The sequence below is a fragment of the Bacillus rossius genome, chromosome 5 (assembly GCF_032445375.1).
Source record: "Bacillus rossius redtenbacheri isolate Brsri chromosome 5, Brsri_v3, whole genome shotgun sequence".
NCBI classification, from domain to species: domain Eukaryota; kingdom Metazoa; phylum Arthropoda; class Insecta; order Phasmatodea; family Bacillidae; genus Bacillus; species Bacillus rossius.
The window spans coordinates 21,140,032-21,152,556 of record NC_086333.1 but is presented as its reverse complement, the minus strand read 5'-3'; the positions used below and the strand labels follow the sequence as shown (position 1 = coordinate 21,152,556).

Sequence of the window (12,525 nt, the reverse complement as noted above, 5' to 3'; positions counted from 1 at the left end):
AGGATTTAAGGATTTTTCACTCGCACTGTTCGTCTAGTGTTGGAGGAAAGTCATAAATTTTCAGTCATATAACCTCTATATGAAGGAGGTTTTTTTTATGCCAAAGCGTTAAGTATAGTTTCCGATTACGAATGTCACGTACGACAAAAATAAAGCTATTGCTCAAACACTCAAAACATGTGCTCACACATTCCCTGTGTTTCCTTGTTACTATCAAGTGCACGACATGTGCTGTCAGGAGCGACAAGCAGCATGTCCTCGAGTCTGTGTGGACGTCTCAGGTATATAAACTCCCGGGCACACTAGCCTACTGCTGCTGCCTGAACAACCTCCAGCCATGGTAAGCTATTGTTGGTGAACTCTTTCAGATTATTATATATAGTTAAATACTCAATGTAACAGAAGATGAAAGATTTTTTAACGAAATTTTGATGTGTTTTTCAAAGATAGCGCTGTTATTAAATTATAGGAAAACTTCAGTGAGGTAGATATGTAGGGTTTTTAGATAATTAATGGGTTTACAGAGTTTGAAATAAGATTTCTGTTGATATGGCCATGTATGTGAGTCACCAGGTGTTATAAAGTTGAACTGTTACTTACAATCCACTGATTGAGTTAATTAAAATATACTCATTATTAAAGCATATATTAGTGCTTTGAGCTACTCTCAAACTGAGAACTTTTCTGAATAATGATGGCAACTAAATTTTAGATAGAAACTGCCTACATGGTTTTAACAAGAGCTTCGTCTCACTAAAATTTTAAAGTAAAAATTGTTCGCTTAAAGAAAGTCCAAAAAGATGCTAAGAGCTGCTTTATTTGAAATTATGTTTCTATGAACATTATGTATTTGCTACATTATCTTTTTACGGTCAGCAACTAAAAAAAACCTATGACCTATACATGTATGTAAGTTTCCTTTCCTCCTTACAAATTTTAATACAGATAAATAGAAAACAACTAAAGAAACCAACAAAATGGTTTCAATTAAAATAATCCCAAACTAATAACTTAAATTTGCAATTTAACCGACAACCTAACAACTAAATACTACGAAACGTAGATAATTGAGCAATATTTTTTAAAATAACGCAATGAATTAAATCTAACAAAAGTAGCAAATATGATTCAGTTACATTAAATTGTGGTTTTTCTTTAGTTCACTTTGAGGCATGGAGTATCATGATCTATATGGACACTATGCTATTTGGATTCCAAGCCAGAAATTAAAGTAGTGTGTTTGGTTTTGAAAGCTAAATGTGTATAAATTAAATATATCACAAACTCTTCAACCGTTTTTGCTCATACACCCATGTAAAAATATTCATTGGCCATACCTGCCCACCTACCTAATTTTATGACAATACAAATACATACAAATGCCGATCGATCTACTGGTTACGGGGACCTCGCTTCACTCTGTTAGAAACTTCGAATTGCATTTGCATTTTATGTTAATTGTGGTTTCCAGATCAGCTGTGCCTATTTTTATTGGAAACTAAAAACAGAAATTATTGCGAATAATTAAAATTTAATAAATTAAATGTTGGAAATGTGGTTATAAAGGTTGCCCCACATATTAGAAATTAGCAATTTACAAATAGATCCTAATTAAATTTATAAATTAGTTATAATTTTATTTAATTTTTTTAATGAAGTAACAGGTAATCTATACAAATAAAAAAAATATTGAGGTAAAAGGTCTTTATATTGGAGGAAATGATGGGAAAACTATATGAAAATGCTATTTACATTATTGAAAACTCTAATATAGATTTCGAATTTTTTTTATATCTATCTATCTGTTTTTTTGGTTGGTTCTTCTGTGTTTTCCAGCATCAATCGAAAACTACTAGACGGATTTTGATGAAATATTTTTTTAATTATAAAGGTCATTGCCTAACGAAACAAGGCTAAATATAATTAGAGGGGTAAATGTCGTTATAAGGATATTAATTCTGTCTCCGAAACAAATCAACCATAAAAAATATATATGGGAAACAATAACAAACAAATGCAAACTACCAACCACAATTTTTTCACTTCGCTAAATTCAAACCCTAAGAGGTAAAAAGAGAGGTATATATTTTTAAGTTTAATATTTATATATCAGAGTTTAATTAAACAAAATAAACGATACTAGGTACCAAAAATAAACATACGTAAACTTATATCCACAATTTTGTAAAATTCAACTCCTAAGGGGAAAACGGGTGAATGCGTTTTTAAGAAAAAATTATAACTCCAAATGAAATTAAAAAATAATAAATTATATTGGTTACCAATAATAAACGTACACACCAAATTACCACAATTTTACCATTTTGTTAAATTTCACCCCTAAGGGGTAAAAAGAAGGTGAATATGGTTTAAGATAAATAACTATTTCTCCAAATATAATAAAGCATTACAAAAGGTATTGAGTACAAATAGTAAACATACAGAAAATACTAACCATAATTTTCATTTTGATAAATTAAACCCCTTATATAATCAAGCATAAGAAAATATATGAGGTTTTAGTAATAAACAAACGACAAATATATCAACCACCATTTTACCACTTTGCAAAATTCAACTTTTAAGGGTGCAAAAGGATTAATTTTATTTTAGGTAAATTATTATTTCTCTTAATCTAATGAAGATTAATAATAATTATACGAAAACTACTATCTACAATTTATCATTTTACGAAATTCAGAACCTTATGTAGGTAAAAGGGCTAATAGGTATTTTTTTAAAACGAAAATTGAACACTTACGATTTATTCAAAACTATAAGTAAAAGACTAGGAGAGAGCAACTTGTATCTGGAGTTAAATATTGCATTTTATTTTCATTTAATGAAATTTTGTCTCTTAAGAATGTGAATAGGGAGGAATTTGTTTTATTTTAAAGAAAATGTATCTTTGAAACTAATTACGTACAACTGAGACGTAAATTATTTGGTAAGAATATTAAAAAAAAATCACATTTTTATTTTACCACTTAGCAAGATTCCACCCCTTAGAGGTGTAAAAGTGTAAATGTTTAGTTTATAGAAAAATATGCACATTTATGATCTACTCGGAAATTAATAATGAACAACAATCATATAAAGTTACAAACTGCATTTTTTCAACCCTCCAGATTTTGACTTCTAATTTGTGAAAAGAGAGTCTTCTTACGTTAAATATAAATGGAAGTGTGAAAGAAAAGTAATGTCATTTGGTGTCACTTTGTCCATAAATACACCAATGCAATACAGTTATACAAATATACCTCACCTTCAAAATACTCTAAACATTGTTGCATTGTAGATATATATTAATACCATTATTCCTTCAAACTTCGTAGTCGGCTATGTATTGAAGCTCTGATGATAGAACTGAGAGTCTGTCGCCATCTGATGTTAGAAAAGGGTCTTCATAATCGATGAACTTGACATTTGACCTGAACCTTGAACCCAGCGACCTTTTTCAAAAAAATTAAAACATTTAGCCAATTTGAATTCCACCATTTTGAATTTTAGAATGTTCCGACATCTTAGAATCTTAAACTTTCTGCCACTATAAGAATCTAGAAAATTCTGACATCTTGTTTTCATCTGCTAGATGCCACCATCTTTGTTTCTGGTATTCATTCCTTGAGAGCGCCAGTGTCGCTCTGTGTATGTCACACATAATGTCGATTTTTCCAGTGGCTAACATTAATTTTATGAACTTTAAGGAAAACTGTATTATGTATTTCACACAAGATATACATAAAGCAAAGTGATGACAACCTTATCAGGTCCAACCTCTAGCATGAAAAAAAAAACGATTTTTTTGACCACACGGCAATCGACAAGACACACAGAAGACTGAAAATTAATTACTGTATTTATAAAATTAAAACTGTTCGCACTTCTATTTTTTATATGTAAAATAAATAACAACGCCTGTTGGATGCCACCATCGCATCGTTTAATTTATATTCCTGCTGATAGAAGCGCTATAATAGCATATTGAACACCTCGTTGGCTAGAATGCGCTACCATCATATCTGTGTTCATTGTTTGTACTAGGAGTCCTAGTGTCAAATATACCATACATCGTCTGCTAGAGTGCACTCGTGTCACATATTGGTTTATGTTTTATCCACTAAAGCGCACTAGTATTACTCACCACGGCCACTGAAGTCACGCGCAGTGTCACTTGCCGTACACAGACTTAAGACATACCACGCGTGCCTGGCCGGATTACAAGGGCAGTCGCTACCCCCTCGCATCGACCCTCCTCGGCACTGTTATCCACCGCTGAGCGGCCTTGGGAATTCCACAGAGGCCGCCGCGCAGAGCAGCGTGAATTGACGACGCCCTTTCAGACTGTTCGAGCGTCGGGTCGGCCCGGAATGGCACGATGCGTCACCAACCGCTCTCGTCGGTTCGAGAAGGGCTGCACAGTAGCTAAGCAGCAGCGCTGGTCTCCGCGAGAGTTCCATGATGAGTCCCGAGAAGAGCGCCGCGTGACTGCCGAGTTCCGAGAGTTCGGAGAGTTCCGCGAGTTCCGCGAGTGAAGGGAAGTGCGGCATCGGCTGAGAGGGTGAGAGAACCCTCAAGAGTGGTGCGACGAGGCGCTATTGGATCGACAGTGCAACTGAGTGACGCGAGACTGTGTGTGTGGACAGGTGCGGGGTAAGGGCTGAACCACTGTTGAGTCTAGCTCCAGTGAGGAGTGCGAACTGTGGAACTTGACAGACATTGAGTGACTTGAGAATAAACATTTTTAAGTGCAAGAAAATGGTGATTGAGTATTTTTAAGTAAGATAATTTATTATTAATGTAAATATTAGTATATAATAGAACTGTAATAAAACTCAATTTGGCTATCCTTTACCAACCCAGTTCTCCCCACTTCACTAGTTTGTAACAATATATATGTGTCTGTATACATTTATATAATTTATGAATCTTAATTTTTTAGGACTTCAAGATTTTCAAAATGTATTATATCTAATGCATACAATAAATATTTCTACACATAGAAAAGCAAATAAATTTCTCCCATTTGGTTCTTCTGATGATGCGTAATATGCCTCGTCTGCCTCTGCCATCTTACACCTTTGCTGTCAATAATCTGGAAATTACTACAGACTTTTGTTTCAAAACCAGCTTCCTAGACGTTATCGTCATCATCGCAGCTATCGGCATAATCATCATCAACATGCACATTCCTATCTTGTTCTAGATAAACTGTAATATCTCGAAATCTTTGACGCGGAAGCTTCTCCATAATCTTCAAGCATTATTTCTAAGTGTCTATCATTTTTCCAAAGACAGAGTGACCTACTATAAATCGGCTTGAATGCATTATAGTAATGGTACAATGATACTCCTACTGACTTTGTTCTCCTTAAACCTTCGATAGTAGTATACACATGTATAAGCTGGGACTGGATTCCGGCAGTGGAACCGGGAGCAAACCGCCATCTTAGATTGTGACATCACGACGGCCATTTGTACTCAAAACTACTCGAAAATAACTCACAAATGACTCCAAATGACTCGAGGGAAAAATTCCCGTTTCACTTATCGAAAATTTTAAATTTGGAACTCTAAAACCTCAAAAGATCTTTTTCTTAGAAAGAACTCAAAAGCCTCAAAATGTCTTAAGACTCCTAAAACCAAGCCACCATAAGTCGCTGATGTCAGGACCTTGACCTTGATCTTGGCCATAAAATTCAAATTTCTTTAATTTACGACCAAAAAATTTTTCTAAAAAATTTATAAAAATATATAAAAAAATTATTACTTCAAATTTTTAATTACTTAATCGATTTCGGTATTCGGTTCGATTGCCAGAGAGGATAAATATATAATTCATGAATGAAATACTGAAAAAAAACTTAATTAAAATTTAGAAAATAATAACATATCATTACATCACACCCACCATCTTCATTTTTTACCTAACCTTTTGTGCCGTAAATTTGAATTATTTGGCACAAATTTATTTTCACCTAAATTCTCTAACATAAACTTTGATAGTCCATTTTGCATACTGATCAAATATTTTCTATTAGAGTCCCGTCACTTTTTCCCAACACTTAAACCTATACCCAGATGTGATTTCACCTATGATAGAAATTCATCTCATTTATTTCCCCACCGCGAGTCACGAACCCGACCAGTAACACAGTCCTACTTCATGAGCAGGAGCGCGCCTCTCAGCTGCCGCCCACAGCAGCCCAGTTCCCAGACCTCGGCTGAGGTTGGCAGCTCCAGTCATGCCTCGTTCTTATGTTCCAGTACCGTCGGGCACGTATCGACGCCCGGCATAAGTATTCTCTCACAAGCTAGCATCCCCCCACCGCCACTCCTATTCCAGTGACACCGGGGCCATTAACCTCACTAGGCCGCCGAACGGCCTGTTTGCGCCATCTCCGGGCGACAACGTGAACTAACTTACCTTAGTTCGGCATTGGAGAGAGACCTCTACCGGCCGCTGCCATCAACTCTATCTAGTTCCCTTTTAGCCTGACATAGCGCGCACCAGTTGGTTCCATAAGGATTATGCTTACGCTAGTTCCCCCTCGCGGTACTTCGGCTTAGTAACATCGAGTCGGTCGCGCCTGATCTCCGATAGAGCACACTGCTTTCACCACCGATGCGCCTTAAATCTAGGCAACCAGTCAGCTTTTCAATTATTTTTTTTTGGTGGGCGGATCATGTTCTCCACCAGCCTATTCCAGCCTATCAGAGGCCAGTTCCTTAACTCCCTAAACCTCCGGGCCTCTGCCCCAAATTTAATTGCATGTTACCTTTTTGATTGGGAGATTCGTTCGTCTACAGTCACCGCGGTCGTATCTTGTTGGAGCTTATCGTCCGTGACCTTAGCCACGAACCATCTCGCCGCATCTAAATTAAGAGATGTGATCTCTTAAGTTGGGAAGTGTTCCCTAACTATAATTTTTTTATGTTTCTAGTGGGCTACTTGCCATTAGCTTAGTCAAGTAGTAATTCCATATCATGTCTCGCGACGGACTACCCCGAGCATTGGTGCAGCCTCTGTCGAGGGAGTGATCCTCTTCATTCCACCCTCAGCCTGGCAAATGGAAAATTCCACGTTCTTTTTGGCTATAGTGGCCTCCCTTGTCAACCTTTTGCCCTAAGTTCTCAATTCATTTGCTATTCTTGACCACTGGGTTCCTTTTTTGGTTCCAGTGGGGTTCAAGACTTGTTTCAAGATTCATTTCGAGATTTGGTTCAACATTTATTGCAAGACTTATTTCAAGATTGATTTCAAGACTTAGTCTACAAAATCTACGCCGGCCCCTCTGGAGTGAAGAATGCTAGTATTTCCCACTTTCTGTCAGCCAGTAAACAGTCAACGATTCAGTATTGTAAAATCAATATTATATATAGTCCAGCACTGGTGGTACCAACATATATCTTAATTTATTAAATAATGTATCAATATTAAATTTTTATTAAAAAAAAATGATTATCAAATTATTAAATGTATAATAATATTTAATTGATAACTTCTATCGGCCCGGGCCCCCGTCATAATTATTTCTGATAGTTGTAATTTCGTAATATCAAAGAATAACAAAAGAAAAGGTCAAATTTTAATTAACAATAAAAAAATAAGGTTTAAGCAAACTTATTTTGTTATTCAATTCAAATACGATGCTACAATTAGTATATAATATGCATGTTGTTTAATCAATTTTAATTTATTTTTCATTAACGTGAATATGTCTAAAGTTTTCCTGATCTAGTCAAAGAATTTTAATTAAACGACCTTAAAAGTTTAATAATGTAATAATACAATCTTAGCATTATTACTCCTGATTATATTGATAGTAACGATGATAATATGATAAGGATTCCTATGTCGGTGTTAAAACAAGGACTATATAGATTTACAGAATGTTGACAGTAAAGGTGTATCAGTAGAATATATAGATAACACATCGTGAGATAATCCAAGTTAATTGGTAGGCAGGGTGAAACATTATTTTGCTTTTCTATGTGCAGGAAACTATTTTTTTTGACGTGACAACGTCTAATAAACCGATGAACGCCAGCTGCACGCACGAAAAAGTGTCCCATTACGCACATTGTCCCGTTTCGCTGTGTCCCGCTACGCTCATTTTATATTGCTCTTTGCTAACCTGAACATCCTAGCATTGCGACCGAGTCCGTGGCGTAATTCTGTTTTCATGCATTTAAATGTAACATTTTCATTGCTCTTTGCTAACCCGTTCCTCCTAGCATTGTTGCAGAATCCGTGGCGCAAATATATTATTTTTGACTGCATTTTGGTGTTGGGTAAGCCATTTTCGTTCACATCATACTTGAAACACTCCCATTCGTTTCCTACTTTTTCTATCATCATCCTATCCTTAACAAAATAACACAGATTGTAAGAAGTTAAATAGCAAACATGTATAAAAGTTATAGTTAAAATATCTCTGCGTTAAAGTAATAAACATATTTGAATTAATGAGTGCAAATAAAAGTCAATTTATCAATTAAATTGTAGATTTCATTTCACTCCTTCTTTGTATCCATACAAAATAGTGATAATTCAATAAAAATGATTCAATTTTATTCATAAAAGTATGCAATCATTTCATCAATGTTTTGTTATGACGTTGTCACTTTAAACTATCGTCCGTAAACCGACTTTACCAGACAACCAATTTCACAAGGAAGAGTTATCATCCCTACTTCAAGTCCTGAGAGATGAAAAATTGTTAGAATAAAAATATTAATTTGTGTCGAAGAATTTTTTATGTTATACTTTGAAAGCTTAAAGGCTTAAGGGCGAGGAGGGAGGGCCATAAAATGGCTGGGACTGCGGAAAGGTGTTTGGGAGCAGATTAAATTACAGGAAAAACATTACGATTAACGTTTGCATTTAATAATACCAAAATAATACTGAAGAGTAAACGACAGCAAGACAGACTATGTTTGTCTAAGTTTACAAGTTTTACTTCATTAATGACATTAATAGTTAGACATTTTAATAGTGACAATAATTGACAAGGAAAATACACGACGAATATTTAGGTGGACGAGCCATTTCTCAAGGCCAAGAAAAACGCAAGTGACACCTGCTTAACAGTGCGTGGTCCCTAATCGGACCATCAAAAGGGACGTTGTGTCCACACAAGACAAACTCCTCAAATACAGAAATGTTACATCTAATGAGACTTCAAAGGCAAAAATACGCGAACAACAAAATAAAGCGCGCAAGGAAGTTACATGCGGTTACATAATTACTTAAATTACTTTACGTATTTTACGTACGTTTTACGTACGTCGACGCCTCAGGGGAGAACAATTACAACAAGTTCATTAAGTAAATTCAGTTAATCCAAACATAATTTTCTAGGTGGCGGCCGAAAGTGAATTTAAACAATACAGCCTATTATTTTACATTACATTAGGGCAAGGGCCACCGCCTCACTCGCAAACAACGCAAAATAGAATAACACTTACATTCTTTCCCCCGAGGTCGCTCTCGCACGTTGTTACAATTTAAAGATTAACAGACTACTTGCCGAAACAGACGATGTAGCTACTCAAGCTACTGGACTAGACCAGACGAGACGAGCAAATCAAGCTAACAAGACCGAATTACACCCTGACAGCAGCTTTTATTAAATCGGCGCGGCACAGCGCGCATGCGCCAACCCCTGGAGGGGAGGCGAGGAGAAATCAAACACCCACTAGGAGGGGTAAGGAGGAGGGGGAAGGTGCGCCGACGCCCGCGCTGACGCGTCTAGATCGATGGTAGCGGACCTGACCGCTACAACTTCTTTAAGCGCGGTATGAAAAAATGGTGAGAATGAATTTTTACGTTGCGCGCGTAAGAACAACGAAATTTACACGGGATTGAAATAACGACTAGGCAACATAAAATGAAATTTATGTATGCTCTTTTAAATCCTATACTTTGGTGATTAATATTGATTACGGGTCTATATCTTTAAAAACATTTATTTATTGTTAATATTAGCTACAGAAATTGTGTATATAAACATTTTCAAATATATTTATGTAAGTGATGTTATATTCTCTTATGCAAATTTTATTTTTATTATAAATTCAAAATTATTGCAATATTTTTTAGTAATTATTTAAAATTACAAAATTATAATGAAAATTTAGCATAGTTATTGACATTTATGCTTATTTAAATTCAACTCCATTGTTTTACTAAATTAAGAAATTAATTTTATACACGTGTTTATATTATTTATGAATACTGAGTATTTGTTTAAATTTTTAATTGAATTGAATTTATACTCTACCAAACTTATTTATAACACTATTCTAGTCCTTTTATTATTTTATTTCTATTGATTATTTGCATGCAAATTTAAAGTTACTTTTTTATTACACCACTGATGTATAACGTCTAATATGAGTACATAAGTACACGCATCATTTTTTTTTTACATTTGTGAGGCCAACCAAAATGTAGTTATTAATTTATGTCCAAATGTACGGTTTTTCAATCATGTTCATACAAATGTTTGTCCATTTTGAAATGTCATTAATCTGTGCGTTCAAATGTGCGACCATTTTGATAAATGTGCGTACCAATGTACACCCAAGATGATGAATGTGCGTCCGAAACTTGATCCTTTTTTACGAATGTTCGACCGTATGTGCGTCCTTTTGATGATTGTGCTTTCAGATGTGTGTCCTTTTTAATGAATGTGCATTAAAATATGTTTCCTTTATGATGAATGCGCGTTTAAATGTACGTCTTTATTGACGAAAGTAGTCTATTGTTACGAACGCGTGAGACCAGACTGCGGCGCGCGCCAGGTTCGGAGCTGGTTGGCGGCCCTGCCAGGCCACATGCGTCATGCGCGTATCACGTAGCCGCCACTGACGTAAGGCATGCTACGCGAGCCTGGCCGGTTTGCAAGAGTTGTCACTACCCCTCCTTTCTTCTGCTCTTCCTGCCTCGGGGCCGTTATCTATCGCTGAGCGGCCTTGGGAATTCCGTGGGCCGCCGCGTAAAGTCACGTGAGCGAGCGACGCTATTCTCTACGCTTCGGGCGTCGGGTCAGCCCGGGATGACGCGACTTATAATAGCTGCTCTCGTCTGTTTGAGAAGGGCGCCACTCACTACTGAGCTGGGGATCTTTAAGGTTTCACAATGTTAAAATAAAATGAACAGAAACAAGGTGTGATTCCGTCTGAATATAATTACGTCAAATTTATTAAAGGAAAATTTATAACAGGTATTAAAAAAATATAAACACACAATATCAATTACGTACTTAAACAGCTCTCAGGTATATTCAGAAAGAAGAAATAAAAATATGGGTCGACCCGAAAAAAATTATAAAAAGGTTTCATCTAAAAAATACACAAACCAATAAAAAAATACAAATATATTTAAACCATCCCAGTATTCTCAAAGTCCAGAAATGTCGTTTATCTGATGAACTTCGTCTGACGGCGTAGTTTAAGAATGTTCAGAAAAGGTTAAAAGATACAGAAGCACCGGAGGTCGGGGCTTCGTTTCCCGGAGATCACGCGGGAAAATGATGCCAGGGCGCCTGTGTGTTGTAGAGGAAGGGAGATGAAAATGCCAAATCGGCGTCCGGCTCTCGGACCCTGTCAGACAGGGAAGTTGGCTTCTATTTACCGATGCGTCGCCAGCCAGGAACTGGATCCCGCGAATACGCGGCTAAGCGCGGACGTTTCCACCATTTCAAAAGAAATAATTTAAAAGAAAATAATTATTACTCTTTATATTATGCAGACGGACTAAACTACTTGAAGAAGATTACAGGGATAGCATCCCTTATTTAAAGGACTACATCGTCGGTTGCGGCCGGATGGAAGTCTTGCAGTGTCTCGTCGATAATCGCAAACGGCCCGTCTGCAGTCGCGACGCGAAGTGTCTCGCGAAGAACCGCATCTCGTAATTAAAAGTAAATGTTCAATCAAAAGTGGAGGGAGGGACTGGGAGGTCCAGACCGAAAGATTCCGAAGTTCCCCGAGTGTGCATCATAAAAAACTCTGACTTTGATGTCTCGAAGTTGGTAGCACTTGCCGACTTTAGCGCTACCTGTTGAGGGGTGTCTGAAATAAAAAAGAATCGACTCGCCCAAGGCGTCTGCTATAACAAGGGGATAAGGGCGAAGTCTAGTGCTGCACTCTGGTGGCCTATAGGGGACAAGAGAGGGGGAGTTAGCAAGCTCGCCCACAGGTGTCGCGAGCGTCAGCTCCACGAGCTGGTGCCAAGAGAAGACGTAACAGTTTCTGCCGCTATAAGTCTTGTGTTGTCCATCTTTGCACACACATTTTTTTTATGCCAGTCGTCCTTGGAGACTGTCACTGCCTGGCGGGGTTTACGACCGGTCATTGGTCCTGATCTAAATTCTGAGAACCGCAGTGAGCTGGGAGGGGTGGGGGTGCAACGAGGCTGGGAACGAGCGTCCTAGTCGTGACTTTTGAGGAGTGAACCTAAGATGTATGCGTGACGGTAAAGGCTACGGTCAGCTCGTCTCTGAGAAATGATAACAA

The 12,525-nt window shown here is 36.9% G+C and overlaps 1 protein-coding gene across 1 annotated transcript in view; it reads left to right on the top strand.

The window, feature by feature from the left end:
* Positions 1-290: 290 nt before the first annotated feature.
* LOC134531629 (glucose dehydrogenase [FAD, quinone]-like) overlaps positions 291-12,525 on the top strand; it is a 55,980-nt gene continuing 43,745 nt past the window's right edge. Inside the window, exon 1 of the mRNA XM_063367387.1 lies at positions 291-340. Within this exon, the coding sequence (XP_063223457.1) occupies positions 338-340 (3 nt within the window). The 5' untranslated portion in view covers positions 291-337. The remainder of the gene's footprint in view (positions 341-12,525) is intronic.